Source organism: Myotis nattereri, assembly GCF_964212035.1.
Source record: "Myotis nattereri genome assembly, chromosome: 21".
NCBI lineage: Eukaryota > Metazoa > Chordata > Mammalia > Chiroptera > Vespertilionidae > Myotis > Myotis nattereri.
The window spans coordinates 16,379,680-16,398,352 of NC_138097.1; the positions used below are offsets into that span (position 1 = coordinate 16,379,680).

At 48.4% G+C, this 18,673-nt stretch overlaps 1 protein-coding gene across 2 annotated transcripts in view; it reads left to right on the forward strand.

Moving 5' to 3' along the window:
• The window catches only part of LRRC28 (leucine rich repeat containing 28), a 40,540-nt gene extending 38,708 nt beyond the window's left edge, over positions 1-1,832 (forward strand). For both annotated transcript variants that reach the window (XM_081114773.1, XM_081114774.1), the window contains one exon: positions 1,524-1,832. In XM_081114773.1, the coding sequence (XP_080970899.1) occupies positions 1,524-1,596 (73 nt within the window). In that variant the 3' untranslated portion in view covers positions 1,597-1,832. The remainder of the gene's footprint in view (positions 1-1,523) is intronic.
• Positions 1,833-18,673: the final 16,841 nt, after the last annotated feature.

Consider the following 18,673-nt stretch of genomic DNA (forward strand, 5'->3'; position numbering starts at 1 on the left):
TTTGCTTGAGAGGCTAGGAGTGTTTTTGTAGATTCCTTGGCATTTTCTGTGTAGACGGTCATGTCATGCCATCTGACATTAGGAATAGTTTTATTTCTTCCTCTTCCATCGGTTTCGCTTTTATTTTTCTTGCTTTATTGCAGTGGTTAGGTCTTCCAGTACTGTGTTGACGAAGGTGGTGAACGTAGACATCGCTACAAAGCACGATATTAGCAAGTCCTTTTTGTAGATTATGCTTATGAAATTGAAAAAGGTCCCCTCTATTTCTAGTTTGCTGGGTTTTTAGCGTGAGTCGATGTTGCAGTCTTTTCCAAATGCTTTTCTCCGAGTCCGTGGATACCATACAAATTCTTCTTTCTTAACCTGTTGACACGGTAGATCACATTGGCTTTCAAATATTGAACCCGCCTTACAGCCCCGGCATAATTCCCACTTGATGTCAGATGTTTTTGATTTGCTGAAGTTTCCGTTCCCATTGAGTTCATGTGAGGCTTTATCCTGTGAGACGGCCTCTTTCGCCCCCGGGAACGTGCTCATTTGACCGGCGGGTTAGGAAAGGGCAGAGAACTGTGGTGTTTGATTGTCACGTGTGGAGTTTCTCCGCTGGTCTTTCTGTTACTGATTTCTAGTGTGATTCCACAACAGACAGAGAACATACGCTGTGATTTTTTACTTGCTTTAGACTTAAATGGCTCTTTATTCTCCAACTTCCTGGTGAAAACTCAGGTTACTGGCTTTAGAGCTTTTTTTTTTTTCTAATAAGTGTGTTTAGTGTTAGAAATTTCCCGTTAGTACTGCCTTTGCTGGGAAAAGGACCCTCAAACTCTATTTTTCAGATTCTTAAATTCCCTCTACAGCCAATCTCTGTGACTACATTTATAGGGTAAATTCTTTAAAATTATGTTTTTTAGGCTCCCTGATGTGTGTGTGTGTGTGTGTGTTCTAGCTAAATTGATGAGGTTTTCTGTTACATGATTTAAAAAAATTTTTTTTTTATTGATTTCAGAAAGGGAGGGCGAGGGGGAGAGAGAGATAGAAACATCAGTGAGGAGAGAGAATCATTGATCAGCTGCCTCCTCCTCGCCCCTTCCTGGGGATGGAGCCCACAACCCGGGCATGTGCCCAGACCAGGAATTCAACCTGGTTCATGGGTCGATGCTCAACCACTGAGCCATGCCAGCCGGGCTGGGCTTCATGATTTTTATAACACATTTGAAATTCCGTCTTCCCACGTTGGTTCTAGTAAGCGGACTTCAGACCATAGCATGAAGAACGCTTGCTTTTCATTTGCTGTTCACGGGGGGATGTGATGTCATCTGAACGCTGCTAATAGAAGGCGCACAGACACGCCCCACCTGATGCCGGGGCTCAGTGTTAAAAGGAAATGGACGTTTCTGCTGCAGGCTGTGCGGACCGTACCTAATCCTTTATTTTAACAAAGAAAGACACCGTCTGTAACGGAAAGAATCCGCGCTTTCATCTCAAACTCACCACGTCCCTCTCTCCCTTCTTTCCGCCTCCAGGAGGACCACTGTTAGCTTTGTGGCTTACTGCTGCTCCACCCAGTGTCTGCAGACTTTTGACCTACTCAGCTGATAAACACTCAGGAGCCTCAGGAGGGTTGCCAGCCCGACAGCGCAGCTGCCTGCGTGTCACACGCTGTCTGAGCGGCGGAGGGACAGGGGCGCCAGCCAGGCCACGCAGGCCCTCACATCCTGGCACGTCCGGTGCGGGGGGACCGCAGAACTCTCTGGAAGTGTTGTGATCGAGCTTCGGAGCTGAAAGGCCTTCCCCCTTCCCCCACGTTGGAATATATCCTGCCCCCAAATTAAGGACCCTTTGTCTCGTGTGTCTTTCTTGGTATGCAAGTGTCTCAGACGAAAAAGGTTTTTGATGTGCTTCCCCAAATCTAATTGAAAGCAACCTTCAGCTCCCCAAAGAGCTGTGACTTGATAATATTGTCAAGTGAACTCTTGAACACATTCTAACTCAGTGATCCTCTTAATGTTCTCTTTCTTCCCCCCAGAGAGTAATTTCCCCCCAGAGGTTATTCTCCGTGTTCATAACAAATTTCAGGAAACTCCACCGTCTCAATGGTACGAATAGTAAGGGGTGTGGGGGCCCCCCAAGTTGGCAGAGAAGTTAGACCCAATGGAGATTCTGTAGGGTGCCCGTATGCACCCTTTGAAAAGTTATAGCCTAGTTTATCAGTTCTGCAACATGTTAAGGTACTTTTCTGAGGGATTTTAAAAATAAAAATGTAGACTATAAATAAAAATACACATATTTTGAAAGACTACAGGAAAATAATCATTGAAATGGTTGCTTTCCTGATAAGATTTCTTTTAAATATATTTTTTATTGATTTCAGAGTGGAAGGGAGAGGGAGAGAAACAGCAATGATGAGAGAGACACATCAGTTGGCCACCTCCTACCTGCCTCCTACTGGGGATGGAGCCCTCAATCTGGGCGCGTGTCCTGACCGGGAATCGAACCGTGACCTGGTTCATAGGTTAATGCTCAACCATTGATGCCACACCAGTCAGGCATATATCTTTAAATATTTTAACTATATAGTGTTTTCTCTAAGTTGGTATGGAAAGGGGGGACCAAGAAGGTTTACTTGGTAGGAAAAGTATTTTCAAAAAAATGTCAGACTTGTCTAAAATTCCGTTTCTGGAACTTTGTTCGCTGCCCTAAATCTGTCTGGCTCAGCGCTAACAGTGCTAAAAATCCTACCTAGTTACTGACAACCGTGTGATCTTTTCACAGTCACACCCCCCGCTGCCCAGAAAGCAGACTCTCCGCGCAGAACGCTGAAGGCAGAGCGTTATATATGTCCCAGCTGCGTTTCCACTGTTCTCACCTCCCCTTGTCCCTTTCATGACTTGGCCTGTTCCGCCTTCAAAGGCGTAGAGTATAATAGATCCTGAAGGGCGACATCAAAACATAGCACTTCTTTCATCCTGCAGAATAATTGACGTGTTAGCGGGACCTCTCCGTGCCTATAGGGTGGCAGGTGAAAAATGTGGCATGAACCTCACAGGTGTGATTCCGGCCTACGTGGTGCTGCTTGTCACTTACATGACAGTAACTGTGTCGCAGCATCTTTCTCTTTCACCCTCCTGCAGTCATGTCTTAAAACGCCATGTGCTAACCTGATACTCAGGATGCTCACTGGGATGAGGAGATGTGGTCCTTTCATTTTTTATTTAAATGTAATTAATTTCAGAGAGGAAGGGAGAGAGAAAGAGAAACAACCATGATGAGAAGGAATCACGGATCAGCTGCCTCCTGCACACCCCACACTGGGGATGGAGCCCACAACCCGGGCATGTGCCCTGACCGGGAATCGAACTGTGACCTCCTAGTTCATAGGTTGACAATCACTGAGCCACTCAGGCCAGGCAATACTTTCAGCTGGTTTGAAAGTTTACAAAGACAGAATCCAAGTGTCCCCTCTGTACCTATTATAAACCACTAGAGGCCCGATGCACGAAATTCACGCAAGGGGCTCAGCCCTTGCAGCCCCGGCTTCGTCTGGAAGGTTGTCCAGAAGGACATCCGGAAGGTCGTTCGGCTGTCCGGTCTAATTAGCATATTACGCTTTTATTATTATGGATGTGCATTGAGCACCAGCAGTGGGCAACCTTTGGGCAGACTCAACCTCGACCCTGGTGCAGCACCCAGCTTGATTGATGGAAATGCAATTTATCATTTGGCTTCCCTGGTGCTGTTTATTATTTTTTTAAAAAAAAGTTATAGCCAAAACCGGTTTGGCTCAGTGGATAGAGCGTCCGCCTGCGGACTGAAAGGTCCCGGGTTCGATTCCGGTCAAGGGCATGTACCTGGGTTGCGGGCACTTCCCCAGTGGGGGATGTGCAGGAGGCAGTTGATCGATGTTTCTCTCTCATCGATGTTTCTAGCTCTCTATCTCTCTCCCTTCCTCTCTGTAAAAAATCAATAAAATATATTAAAAAAAAAAAAGCTATACTAGATTCACTGATGTCATTCTTAAACTTTTGATATTATGTGAGAGCATTAGAGACTGGAGAAAGTTTGCCTACATGCTATATATTTTTGAGTTGTGTGCAGTACTTTGCAGAAGATTCTAAAGTTGTTATATCATGTCTTCTTGATTAACAGTTATGCTACGTAGAGAAATATTTCGCGCAGTCATAATAGTGCAAAAAAAAAAAAAAGCGAGTCACTTGGAAAATAGTCTCTTCAGGTAAGTTTATATCAATAATCTGATGTGGTTCGTGGTAAATTTATAATCCAGAATCCCCTGTTTGGCGGGGGCCTTCTTATAACAGAGTGTGAAAGACAATCCATGTGAACTGGATTGCCCTGTCCGTGCCTTTCAAGATGCCTACTTGCTATCACACCAAATTCCCGGATGACAGAACATGGTGTGGATGAAATGTTGCCTCTTCCACGAATAAAAAGATATATTTTGAGCACACGTAACAATTTTTTAAAAAAATGATCAAGAAGCAAGAGAGCTGTATCTCATGGAGGATCCGCTCTGCTTAACAGAGAAGAGCGATAAACTCCATCACCTGGCCCTCCTCTTCCGTGAAGCGAGGCGCACTATCAACATTTTTTAGTCGACATACTCAACACTCAACGCACAGCTTTCACACACTGGCGTGTCCGCCTAGTTGAGCATACATCTCGCTTTTCTTCCACATTTTGCATTATGAATTACAATGTCTACGTCTAAGGATAAAGGCTTCCATGCCAATGGGCTTCTTAGGCTTTGAATGTCGTGTTCCCTAAAATATATATATTTTAATATATATATATATATATATTTATAATGTGTATATATATATATGTGTGTATATATATATGTATTTTGGAATCACTGGGGACTCTCAAAGCTGGTTTTCAAAAGTATTAATAGTAAGATTAGGTTTCTGTGTCCTGGATTTAAAAAATCAGACTTTTTTGTCTGTACTATGAAAATATAGTCGCTTCAGAAATCAAAATATTTGTATTCAGATGATTTATGGACATGGATCACTAATGGGGTCAACAGTAATACAACCTGATGTAATGAAATGTTAAGATATAAATTTATTCCACAGACTTGTAAACGCACTCTCTTTAGGAACCTTATTTTAAAATGTATTCTTACATCACTGGAGATTATATATATAATTGATTTCAGGGAGAGGGGGAGAGAGATAAAAACATCCTACTGGCAACCCAGGCATGTGTCCTGACCAGGAATCAAACCATGACCTCCTGGTTCATGGGTTGATGCTCAACCATTGAGCCACACTGGCCAGGCAAGGTTTGTTTCTTATAGCAATTTGGAGACTATAATAATTCAAGATTAATTAATTTCTCCTTTTTTTGTATACTGAAAGGATTTTTCTAAAACTCAGTGTCTACATACTGAACAATGATGGCAACATTTATTAGAAGTGTGGACGTTTTCTAAAGCTCATACTGTATCCAATTTGGTTGTCTATAGCTGCTGCTGTTTATAGCACAGTTGAGCTTGAACCATGTGAATGCTTAGAAATGTCGATGGTGGTAGCTTTATTCTTTTAACCAGATGCATTTGGTTAAGAAAAATAAGAGGATGTTAAATAGTTAAAGCCAGAAAAGAAAAAAAAAATGGTGAAGTGAAGACATTAAAAATGCTCCCTTTCACACCGCAAGGAGAAAATTGGCAAAAATTGGCAGAACCAACTTTTTTCAGAACGGTGGAAATTAACCAGAGGCCCGCGGCAGTCCAAGGGCTACTTGAGAAATTGCTGAATCTCAGAACAGTAAGCTTGGTGGTATTTCAACTTGCCCTGTTTCCATTCCCTCCCACCCCTTTCCAGCTCTGTTGCACCCTGCAAACAACAGCCCACAATTGAGGTAGAAGCCACAGGGTAGAAGCCACTGGAGGGGTGAATGGGGTTGTAGCTTTCTCAAATTCTGATTCCCAGAGAATCATCATTATTGGACTTGACTGGTGGCACCCTGGAAGACCTCACTTGCAAGTCTGTCTTTATTTTGCCTGATCAGAGTTTGTCAGATATGAAAAGCTTTTTTCACAGGGACATCCATTGAAGAAGGAAAAAAATCAGAGGCGGTTGTGGCTGCCCAAAGCAGGGAATAAACATCGGAGCAAACAATAGGCTAACCAAAAACTTGAAAGGAAATGCTGAGGAATGAGATATTTGTAGGGGCTTGGTACAGCTCTGACATCCCTGGGATTTGCATGTGCAGGCATATGCATAGGGCTTGTCGCAAGCCAAGTGTGGCATGTCTGATGAGGAAAGGCCCGTGAGCATAATTTCTCACCTGACATTGACCTTGAGGATTTGCACAAGCAGAGAGTAGAGCATAAGGCAGAGCAGCCAACTTCCTGGCCGAGTGTTGAAGAGTGTTCCAACAGGCACACAAACCCTCCACGAAGACTGGGGGAGTTACTGGATTCAGGTGATTAAGGAAATCCCTGTCCAATTATTAATTCACCACAGAACTATCTGAGTAAGACATCGGTGTCTGTATATCACAAAGAATGCAGGCTTTCCAGAATGACTTCAGATGAGTCACTCAACAGACAAAAACCAGCAACTACATCGATCCCTTGGCAAAGGGGGGAAGTCAATCTAATTTTCAGAGTTACCCCTTATTATTTGAAATACCCAGTTTTAAGTTATTTTAAAATACAGAAATTCCATAGTTGAAATACAATAACTGAAATCAAAATTCCTGAGAGGTGCTCAGCCTCAGATCTGAGCCAGCAGAAGAAAGAATTCGCAAACTGGAATGTGGGTCAATTGACATTCTTTCATTGGAGGAACAGAAAGGAAAATGAACAGAGCCTTAGACCTACGGGACACCATCAAGTGTACCAACATACATATAATGGGAGCCCCATACAAGCAGAAGAGAAAGAGGCAGAAAGAATATTTTTAAAAATAATGGTGAGCCCTGGCTGGTGGTGTTCAGTGGTTAGAGTGTCAGCCCCCACACAAAGGGTCTGGGGTTCAACTCCTGCTCAAGGGTTGCAAGCTCACTTCCACGCCTAGACAGGATGTGTGCAGGAGGCAACCAGTCCATGAGTCTCTCCCATCAATGTTTCTCTCTCCTCCCTCCCACTGTTTTTGAAAAGCAATGGAAAAAAATATCCTCAGGTGAGGATTAACAACAATAAAAATGACTTTAAAACTTGATGAAAAACTAATTTACATACCCACGAAAAGGTGCTCAAGATCCTGTCATCAGGGAAGTGCAAGTCAAAATGACAATGAATTCCACTTTACACTCACTAGAAAGAAAATGGTGGACAGTAACAAGTGTTGACAAGGACATGAAGAATCCCAATTTCTGGTGGGACATATGAGCTATAAATACCAAGGCTGTCTCAACTGTTTTTTGAAAAACAGATTGGCAGTTTCTCAAAAGCTTAACCCTAGAGTTACCATACGACCCAGCAATTCCCCTTCTAGGTATCTGAGGGAATTGAAAACATGTCCATGCAAAAACAACAAACAAACAAACCCCCACAAAAGTTCATAATAGCCAAAAAGTAGAAACGACTCAAATGCCCATCCCTGGATGAATGGTTAAATACAATGTGGTATAATCATGATGGACTATTATCAGGCATGAAAGGAAGGAAGTACTCACACATGCTGCAACATGGAAGACCCTTGAAACATGATGATGGAAGCCAGGCACAAAAGACCTCATATTGTATGACTCCATTTACATGAACTATCAAGAATAAGCAAATCTCTAGAAACAGAAAGTAGATGAACGGTTGATAAGGGCTGGGGGAGATGGGTAGAGAAAATGGGTAGTGACTGCTGAAGGGTATAGAGCTCCTTTTTGGGGTGATAAGAATGATCATGAGTTCGATATTGGTGATAGTTGTCCATCCTGGTGAATATACTAACCACTGAATTGCACTCTTAAAGAGGTGAATTTTATAGCATGTGAATTATATCTCAATTTTAAACAGTGGTGCACCTTATTTTATTTATCTGTTAATAAAGTATTTTGGGCCCGGTCTCTGTGGCTCAGAGGTTGAGCGTCAGCCTAGGAGCCAGGAGGTCACGGTTCGATTCCCAGTCGGGGCATGTGCCTGGGTTGCAGGCTCGATCCCCAGTAGGGGGCATGTAGGAGGCAGACGATCCATGATTCTCTCTCATCATGGATGTTTCTCTCTTCCTCTCCCTTCCTCTCTGAAGTCAATAAAAATGTAAACTTTTAAAAAATAAATTATTTGGGGGTAGACCAACAACCCTTGCAGAAGCTATGAATGAAACTGCTCTCACTGATTGGGAAAGAGATGGAAATTCCGTGTGAACAGCTCACCGGGTTTCAGAGTTTGTCCTCGCTGGTTAACACCAGCGTCAGGCCAATATGCAGTAATTTAAAAATCCCAGATGTGAGGCTTCCAACTCACTTCACCCATTGAATGAAGTCCCCTCAAGGGCCAAGGCCCCCTGAAGGTAAAACATCGTGAAATGAATGAATTTGCAAATATAATCAAGTGGAAAATTCTGGAAGGAACTAGGAGGTCGTGTTGGCTTTGTTCCTAGTGCATAGCGCTGTTTGGTACCACTGTTTCCCTAGAACAAAAATGTAAAGGGAGGTTATTATTTACTAAAGGTCCTATCTTTTCAGCATGATTATTAAATACTTGTGTTATTTTTATCAGGTATTCCAAACATACCTCAATTCAAGGCTTTTCATAATTTTCTGAAACTGATCAAAGTAACTATTACAATATATTGGCCAAACAATTACACCCTCTTTGTAGGTGTGCAGTCAAATTTGGTCAGTAGATCAAAAAACGACAGCTTGATTTTAAATAAAATGCAGGGACTTAAGAATTGTATAGTAGTTATATCTTGCTCTCTTCAGGTATTATGTTCTTTATTTTCAGTTCTTTGGACTGGTAAAAAACATTTTAAGAGAAAAATATAAAAACTAGTTGTAATATTAAAGTATGACCTTCTATTCAAAATAATCTAGCTAAAACATTATTTTTTATTGCTTTCAGAGAAGAAGGGAGAGAGATATAGAAACATCAAAGATGAGAGAGAATCATTGATTGGCTGCCTCCTGCATGCCCCCTACTGGATATTGAGCCCACAACCAGGCATGTGCCCTGACCAGGAATCGAACCCATGACCCTTTGGTGCTAACCACTGCGCCCCAGCCAGGGCAGTATGGCATATATTTTTAAATTAACAACAAAAAAATGAGCTGGGGATTTGATCAATTACGTTTCTGTTTAATATTAAATTCACAACATTGATTTACAGATTCACAGCCAAAATATAGTTAACATAGTCGTCTGGGGTCTCTACAAAAATAAGATATGGGAGCGAGCTTTGAAAGAAGAAGTGTTCGTGCCAAGGAGAAAATGGCAAGGACAGGGGGTGGGGAGCCAAGGAGAGGCCCGAGTCAGCAGCTCAAGAGCAAGCCACACCCTTTGGGGGAGTTTTCGTGGCTCACATCCAAGTGGCCAGCCAACTCTGCAGACTTAAGCAGTGTGGAGAGTAAGGAGGTTAGAGCAAGAAGAAAAGACGAGGGGGTGGGCGATGAAAAACACCCCCTTACTGAAACAAAAACGAACCTACTTTTACCAGGACCTGTGCCCGCTTTAGCGATGTGCACCCCGCTCAGGGCAAGAGAACCTGAATGTGAGGAAGGAAATGTGTGACCTTGATAGTAGTGTCAGTGTGCTCTGCCTCTAGCCATCCACCGTCCTCCTAGGTCATCCCAGTGCCCTGACTGTGCTGGTACCAGGCGCCCTCCTCCAGGCAGGCAGCCGAGATTGCTTATAGGCGAGAGGGTGGGAGCCCTGGAGGGTGATGTCTTGATGACGATGGCGGCTGCGGTTCTTCTGAAGAAGAATGTAAGTGCAGTATTTAGGAAACCTGGACTGATCGTGAGCACGTCTCTGTTTACCCCTTAGGAGGCTACGCTGGGTACCTGAGGATGAAGGGAGGCCCTCGGTGAGTAAGTTTCAGAAGAAATGGGTCCATGAGCCTCTACCCAAGGCCTCCGGATCTGCTGCGTTTGGCAGAGGACACGCCGTGGGGAAAGACGGCAGCTCTCTCTAAAGGTAAACACGGTAAGGAGAGATTAAGGGGCAGAATCATCTGATACCACGCGTATCAAAAAAGAAAGCAAGAAATGACTTGATTTTTTGCCCGTGCCTGTGGCCACCCCGAGGAGCTGCCTTTGCACGCCACCTTCCTTTGGGACAGTCCTCCCCAGTCCGTATCTTTGCGTGGATCTCACTCAGGTATCTGAGTTGGCAAACTCATCTGGGGGGGATGGGGCGGGGATGGGGAAATTCCTTAAATAGAATTCATCACGCCCTGCCCCGCCTCGCCCGCGGGTTTCTCACAGGCTCCTTCCCAGCCCCCTTGCCAAAGTGTAAATTGGCGCAGACGTGGCTCATTTCTACTTCAGGTGGTTAACTCTGGTTTTTTATTTTTATTTTATTAGATGATGTCCATTATTCGTATGTAAACGTGTTAGTGGTCTTACCCAGGATTGTAGTTTCTATACTATTCAAACAACATTTCCCACATTATTGCAATCATCTTGGTTCTGCGTGTGTATAAAGAACTGTCTAGAAAAATCTGAAGGTTTCATTTGGTTCTTGTTTTCCACTGGAGTCTGAAGGAGCCGGTCTAACTAAGAGCCTTCATTTGAAAACATGCCATCTCGTACTTGGTCACCATGAGGTGCTGACACACCACCCGTCCTCTTCCCAGCTTTAGTTCAATGGTTACTATCTTTTTCTGTTTAAACCTCACCCAAAAGAGTGATAATATCCTCCCCCCACCCCCAGAGATTTTTAGAGAGAGAGGAAGGGAGGAGGGAGAGGGGGAGAGAGAAAAAGAGAGAGAGAGAGAGAGAGAGAAACATCAATCTGAGAGAGACACATCGATTGGTTGCCTCCCACACGCGTACCAGGGAAGGTCTCGAACCTGCAACCCAGGTACGTGCCCTTGACCAGAATCAAACCCAGGACCCTCCCATACTCAGGCTGACACTCTAACTACTGAGCCACACTGACCAAGGGCAACTGCCATCTTTTTAAACACGCAGCTTCCTCATAACAAAACTTTTTCATGTGAGTGTTACTATTTGAAGTGACATACAAGCCACTGACCTCAAAGTGATAATCCGGGTTTCTCTCAATAAAAGAAAAAATTCCAAATGAAACAGCAATTCAGGAGGGGAGCTCACCCAGACCAGCAAAGCCAGAGGCAGTTGGAAATGACATTCACTGCTGCCACGTGTGCAAAGTGTCATTAAAATGGCCCTCCCAGCCCTAGCCAGTGTTGCTCAGTGGACAGAAATTCAGCCTGGGAATGAAGGGTCCTGGGTTCGATTCTGGTCAAGGGCACATGCCCAGGTTGCAGGCTCCAACCCCAGTAGGGGGCATGCAGGAGGCAGCCAATCCATGATTCTCTCTCATCATTGATGTTTCTCTCTCTCTCTCCCGCTCCCTTCCTCTCTGAATCAATAAAATTTTTTAAAAAGCTCATTAAAAAAAAACACTATCCTCCCAACCCTACCCCATCTTGTCCTTAAAAAGAAAGAACTCAGGGTGTAAGTAATGAATGAATAGAATAAATACATGTAAATACGATAGTTAACGATGTGTGTAAAAACAACGGGTCATACTTTATTTTTTTTTAATATTTTTATTGAATTCAGAAAGGAAGAGCGAGGGAGAGAGAGATAGAAACATCAATGATGAGAATCATTGGTTGGCTGCCTCTTGCACGCCCCCTACTGGGGATCCAGCCCACAACCTGGGCATGTGCCCTCAACTGGAATTCAACCCGGGACCCTTCAGTCTGCAGGCCGATGCTCTATCCACTGAGCCAAACCGGCTAGGGCAACGGGTCATACTTTTAGACTTGGGGAGTCCATTCTTTAGCTCCCTTGTTTTTTGGTTGCAGGTTTTTTTTTTTTAAAATAAATATATATTTTTTTACTTCAGAGAGGCAGGGAGAGGGAGAGAGAAACATCAATGATGAGAGAGAATCATCCATTGTCACACACCCCCACTGGGGATTGAGCCCGCAACCCGGGCATGTGCCCTGACCGGAAACGGAACTGTGACCTCCTGGTTCAGAGGTTGATGATCAACCCCTGAGCCACGCCGGCCGGGCTCTTTTGTTCCACTTTGCCCCGTGGAGCAGTTAAAGAATCTGCAGACATGTATCCGTTACATGGAATCGCCACTTCAATTCTAAAAATACTCTCTTGCTACTAAACTCAATTAAAAAGAAGTGCAGTCGGAAAGCTTAATTAAGCTTTCTAGGTTGTTAAAACTCTGCTTCCAGAAAAAGAAAAAAAAAAACCCCACTACGCTATTCTCAGAGTCCCACAGTCCGATTGCGAGAAACAACCAAGGTATTATCCATCAGGAAAGGTTGGTTTCTCTCCCTTGCTTAGGACGAGGCCATCGGATGGGGTTTCCATGGAGCCAACCCAAGGCTGCTGGGCTGCTGGTGAGAACATTCTGGCAGCGACATCAGCCCCAGGAGAGGGGAGTTGACGGGAGGCCAGATTCCCTCAGGAAATTTGGGGCGAGTTGAAACCTCCCTTCCCCACCTCGCTTTGATGATGGCGACTGATAATGTCTTCATTTCTCAGCACCTGGTGCTAACAGCGCCCCAACAGCAACAGAGCATGTACTGGGCCGCGTGCCCCAGAGCCCACGGAGGGAGCAGGCGGCAGCCGGGTGAGGAGACACACTTGACCTTCTTTTGCAGACATCAGACATGGGGGAACCCGCCCGGGGAGAAGCCACGTAAGACAGGGAGGAAGCGTGGAGTTTGGGGTTCTGGGCAGAGACCCCGAGGCAGGGCCTGGGTGGCTTTGAGTCCATTGTAATGTCACACCCCCCGGGTGACATGAGTTTTATTGCATGGAAATTACACTTCAGTTCAGGAAACAAGCAAAGGGGGAAAATGCAGCCGCCCTCCTGTCTGTCGCGCCCCTGGCCCTGACCTCCCACCCCTGCCCTCATCACCAGCACAGTGGCCTTGAGCACGGGTCACGCCTGACTCTTCCCTCTGGCTACCTTCCCAAGTCCACACGTGACCGCACAATCAGTGGGTTCGGGCTGCCGGTCACTCCTTGAGCCCATTCAGCGGAGACAGGGCGGAATCCTACATGAGCGTTGATTCCAATCCTGCCGGCAGCGTGGGGGAGCCGCAGGACACCCACAAACATCTGCTCTGCCCCCACCATAAGCCAGCTGCTGATGGTGGGTAGAAGGACAAAGATTGCATGGGAAGTCCGCCAAAGGGTGATGCCAAATGGGCAGCTAACGGGTGAGCAGGCTGGAGATTTGCGAAGGCCTGTGGGTGTGCGAAGGCTGGGGGCCTTCAATGGGCTGGCGGCTCTGGTTTCTGCAACAAGGTTGTCAATCTTTCCACGATCATAGGCAGCCCCCTGATGGGGAGGAGGGGCCCCATTTCCAGGGGAGCTCCCAGGTCCCACGTGCAGCTCCCAGCCAGGTGAGAAGGTGCCTTCTTTCATCAGAACAGCACAGCCACGGGTCACAGAGCGGGATTCATATTCCTTACAGTGACAGCTGGTCTCCAGCATTGTATTTCCGCCCCATCATTGGGAGGGCTGGCACATGGGTCTAAGGCACACACATTAGCGGGTGGGGGCAAGGGGCTCCCCACCACAGTGCCCCCCGCCCTCCAGGCCTTCAGGACGTCTCACCACTCTCCCTCTGCAGACGGCTTGCCTGCTGTGACCTAGCCCAATGCTCAGCCTTTCGTGCCCCAGCCTGTGCCGGCTCTTTGTTTCTCTGAATGTCTTTTGCCTTCTGATCCTCTTATTTTCTGACATTCACACTTACTCATTCCATCGGCTTGTCAGCCCCTAATAGCCTCCCTATGGCTCCAGCGTGCCGGAGCAGGGCCAGCTGCGGGCCCGGGTATCATGCGGGTCGCGGGGACATTGAGCCAGCTGGGCCCTGGGCCGCCTTCTTCCGACAAGAGGGGCTGTGCCCAGTCCCCAGGCCCGGCCTCCCGGGCGACAGGTGGTTTCTTTGCCACTTTCTGGGCCCAGGGCTCCAGTAGCCAGGCCGCTGGAGTTGCCAGCCAACTAACTCCTACAAGCAGCTGACATCACCAACCAGACTTCCTGGCACCACGCGGCCTGGGCATTCCCCTGGTGACGGGGCTGCTTTCTCCTTTGGGCCCTAGAGAAAGGGAGAATAGCAGAAGCCAGAGCCTTCCCTGGAACATCCATCCGCCGGCCAGGCCTGCCCCGCCCACTCTCCACGGGATGCAGGAGGATGGGGGCTGGCCACCCCCTCTAGGTGATCCTGTATGATCTGTCCTTCACTCGTGACAGGGACAATGGGAAGCCCCACCCTCGGTTACTCTCTGCTCTCTGGACCTTTGCCTTTAACCTCCTCACTCCCCTCTCCTCAGGGCAGGCGTCCCTGCTTATCAGCGCTGGTCTGCAGCAAGCTCTCCCCTCCCGGCCTTCAGGGAGTCCTGTTCGTAGTTCTCACGAGAGAGATCACGGCCTTCTTCATGGGTAAGTGAGCCGTCTTCCCAGGCAGTCCATGATGAGTGCCTCTCTGAGCCAAGTTCAGGTCCTGTCATTCCAGAAACATTACTGAGTATCTGTGATATTTAAGATATTAGTCTAGCCCTAGCCGTTGTAGCTAAGTGGTTAGACCAGCCGTGGGCAAACTACGGCCCGCGGGCCGGATCCGGCCCGTTTGAAATGAATAAAACTAAAAAAAAAAAAAAAAAGACCGTACCCTTTTATGTAATGATGTTTACTTTGAATTTATATTAGTTCACACAAACACTCCATCCATGCTTTTGTTCCGGCCCTCCGGTCCAGTTTAAGAACCCATTGTGGCCCTCGAGTCAAAAAGTTTGCCCACCCCTGGGTTAGACTCTAACCGTTAGATGTCTGTCCTTGTACCAAAAGGTTATGGGTTCGATTCCTGGTCAAGGACACGTACCTGGGTTGCAGGTTGGATCCCCAGCCCCAGTTGGGGTGTATGCAGGAGGTAACCAATCCATGTGTCTCTCTCACATCGATGTTTCTCTCTCTCTGTCTCTCCCCCTCCCTTCCACTCTCTCTAAGAATCAATGGGAAAAATATCCTCGGGTGAGGATTAACAACAACAACAAAAAGATATTATTCTAGACTCTGCGGATATACATACATAGAGAACGTGGCCGTGGCCCATGCCTTTGCGAAGTTTATAATATGTTCATTTATTGTTCTTGGAGTAAAAAGATATTAGTAGGAAAGGGAAACGGAGAGAGAGAAAAGTGACCGTATTGATCATCAAACAAGGACAAGCATCACCCTATTCAGCTTGTTCTAGGAAGGGGTGTGGTGACATGGTGACGAGTCCAGGAGGCTGGGTGCTGGGTGCTGGCCATTGCAGTCCTCCCCAGGACCTGCCCCAGGCTCTGCAAAGACAACGCCCCACCCTTTCGGGTCTGCTTGGTCCCATGTGAAGGTCCCCTCAGATCTTCCTCTGCTGCTGGATTGGAGAAAGTGGTTCACTGGGGGAGGAAGGGGTGGGTCCATGAGAGTTTGTGGTCTTCACTTCCTACTTTCTAAAACGGGCTGCTTCTGGCCATGAGAAAAGGGAGACCCAATTGCCACTTCTCCGGGGTCCCTTAGGGTCTCACCATAGTGGGGAGAAGAAAAAGGTTCTTCCAGGAAACAGCCTTGGGAAAGAGGAAACCTCGTGAGGAGACCACACTCCTAAGCAGACAAGTCTCCTCTAACCTGGATGGATGGATGGATGATGGATGGATGGATGAAAGAATGGATGGATGGATGGTTGGGTGGATGAGTGAATGAATGAATGAGCAGATGGATGAATGGATGAGTGAGTGAATGAATGGGTGAATGAATGAATGAGGCAGTAAGTGAAGTGCTGCCTGCCATGCAGTGCAGGGGCTTGGGTTTGTGGCTCTCCACCCTCTCCCTGTGCACAAGGTCACTTCCTCATGGAGGAAACGGATGGCCCAGGGCCAGGAGGAGTGGGGAGGTTCCCAGGAGCCTCCTTCTCGGTTCTCCTTTGGCAAACCGCCATTTCCCACTGAGGGGCCTTGGGCAGGCTGTGGCTGGAGTAAGTGGTCATCGCATGGTCAGGGGGCAAAGGGCACCTGTGCTCATTACTAGGAAGTGAGAAAGCATAGCTCCGATGTCAGAAGGAGGGCCATTTCCTCCCAGTGCTTCCCAGGGAGGTCTCAGGACAGCGCCCCTGGGAACCTGAGCCTGCAGGGGGCGCCGAAGCGGAGGGGACCGAGGGCATCGGGTTTCTGCAGTTTGCCAGGGTTCAGTACAGTCACAGGCGGCGTCTCAGCTGTCACCCGCCAGGGGAGGGACGTTTGCCTTGCTACCAGCTATAGGAAATAACCTATGTAATCTTGGCCGCCTGACACTGTCAGAGCACTGGTGTGTGGCTTGTCACATCAGAGAAAGTAGGTCTGGAATGAAGGGTGCTATGGACTCCATGTTTGTGCCCCGCCGCGCCCCCCAAACTCATATGTTAAAACCTAACCCCCAGTATGATGCTATTTGGAGGTGGGGCCTTTGGAAGGTGTTTAAGAGCCCTCGTGAGTGGAATCGGGGCCCTCATGACCGGGTTTAGGACCCAGAAACGCCTCACCCCTTTGCCAAGTGAGGACAGTTTCTGCCTCCAGCTAGACCCTGAGCCCTGCAGAGCAGCCTGCGCCTGGGGCCTGCCCGCACTCTAATCTCATCTCCCGATCCGCTCACAGGCTCTCAGGGCAGCCTGGTGACCCACAGGATGAATGTACTCTCTCCCTCAAGGTCACCCAGCTGCAAGGTCACCCACGGCCGTCACCTCCACTGCACGCATTCTCTGACCGGAGGAGGAAGTGGCGACTTAGGACTCCAGGGTTGAGTGGCTCCCACATTTGCAAGCATTTTTCAATCTGGGAGGACAGGGAGCTGGAAACTATTTAAAGGGGGAGCCGAGGCCTGAAAGTCTTGGCTGGGATGGAGGAAGGGAGAGAAATGTATCCTGTGCCGTCAGGACCCTCCCCGAGGGGGAGGCAAGGGCGTGTCCAGGACAGCGCAGCCCGTGCACCCTGTACACCGGCCTGAATGGCTGCTCCCGCCCTGGCCCCCGGCTCAGCCATCCAAGGACACAGGCGAGCAGCCAGGCCAAAGCCAGGAGCCCGCGGCACCGTGGGCAGGACACCGCAGGACACCCAGCTCGTTGGAGAAGGCCCCGGAACACTCTTCCGCTCAAATCCGCTCCTCCAATTAGCATGTTTACTCATGTAATACGGCTTGGTTCTGTTGACACTCAGTGAAACCACAGCCCGTGGTTCCCCGTCCCCAGAAAGGTCGTGAGAGGATCGGCTGTTTCTGAGCTTTTCCGTGAGGGTGACTTTGCTGCCTGCCATGGCTTTTGTCACCGCCTGGCCTTTGCTCGCAGCTGGTGAAGGCTGATGGGAAACTCAGCCCGGGGATGCTCGAGTGGAGGAAGAAGGTCTCGTGCCTTCCATCGCAAGCACCCAGGCTGTCTTCACGGTCGCCCAGGCCTCTCTCTTGGCCCCCAGGATGAGCCCCAGGAGCGATGCTCTCTGGACACTGTCCGGCGTGGATGTGTGGCCAGAACTGTCATAACCATCGGCTACATTTCCAGGGGGGAGGGGGCCACTTGGAGGAGCCACAGGAACCATAGCAGGAGCTGCGGGCAAACCCACCTGCAGCCCCTCACCGGGACTCCAGTGGCACCAGCCTAGGCCACTCTCAGCCGGACTTCCGGTTACTGAGCCCACTGCATCCTGAACACGACAGTTCCACGCACGTCCGTGCCCCCTTCAGCAGGTGGAAGGTCGTCCATGTGCATTTCGGCGGCTTCCCTCGTTCCTGTCGGACTCTGAATTGGACCCTGGTGGTCTGAGCACCACCACCACCACCACCATCCTGCCGAGGCTGCCATCCCTCTCTCTGTCTTCCTGTGGGCGTCCCCAGAGCAGACCCTATGACGAGGGTTTGGTTGTGGGTAATCTGTTTGTGAGATGACTGGAGAAGCACAGGGCAGGGGTGGAGAAGGAAGATGGGGAGGGAGGAAGGCCATGAATAGGGCTGACATGGGGTTCCTGCTGCCAGCGATGGGCTCAAGCAGCTGGGTCCTAGAGAGATGAGGGAGCCAGGCTTCCAGTGAGGATGTATTCCCAGGCTCCCATGCCTGGGGGCTGCGAGGCCCCTGGGGGCACAAACTCCCCTGGCACTTCTGGGCTGTGCCCGCAGGGGAGGGAGCAACTTCCCCAGGTGGCAGGAGAGGTGGACAGGCATCGCGGCCTGTTCTCTGCACAGTCATGGAAGCCTCAGTTTCCTGACCTGTAAAATGGGGCCAGTGGTACTCACCCGGCGGAGCTCATGCAAAGAGTAACAGCAAATGCACTTCCTGGCAGAAGAAGGGCTCTGCTCCTGCTGGCTTTGTAAGTGTGGCTCCTTACGCGAGGAATGTCATCTCGCCCAGTGCGGCGACTGGGGGTCTGTCCGCCTTCCCTCCTGCCGCCTGGACTCCACTTCCTGCATCTGCGTCTGCGGGCAGCCCGGGGCTCGGGGCAAGTCTGACTGGAACACCCTGAATGGCTGCTGGCCGAGGACCCGGGGCAGT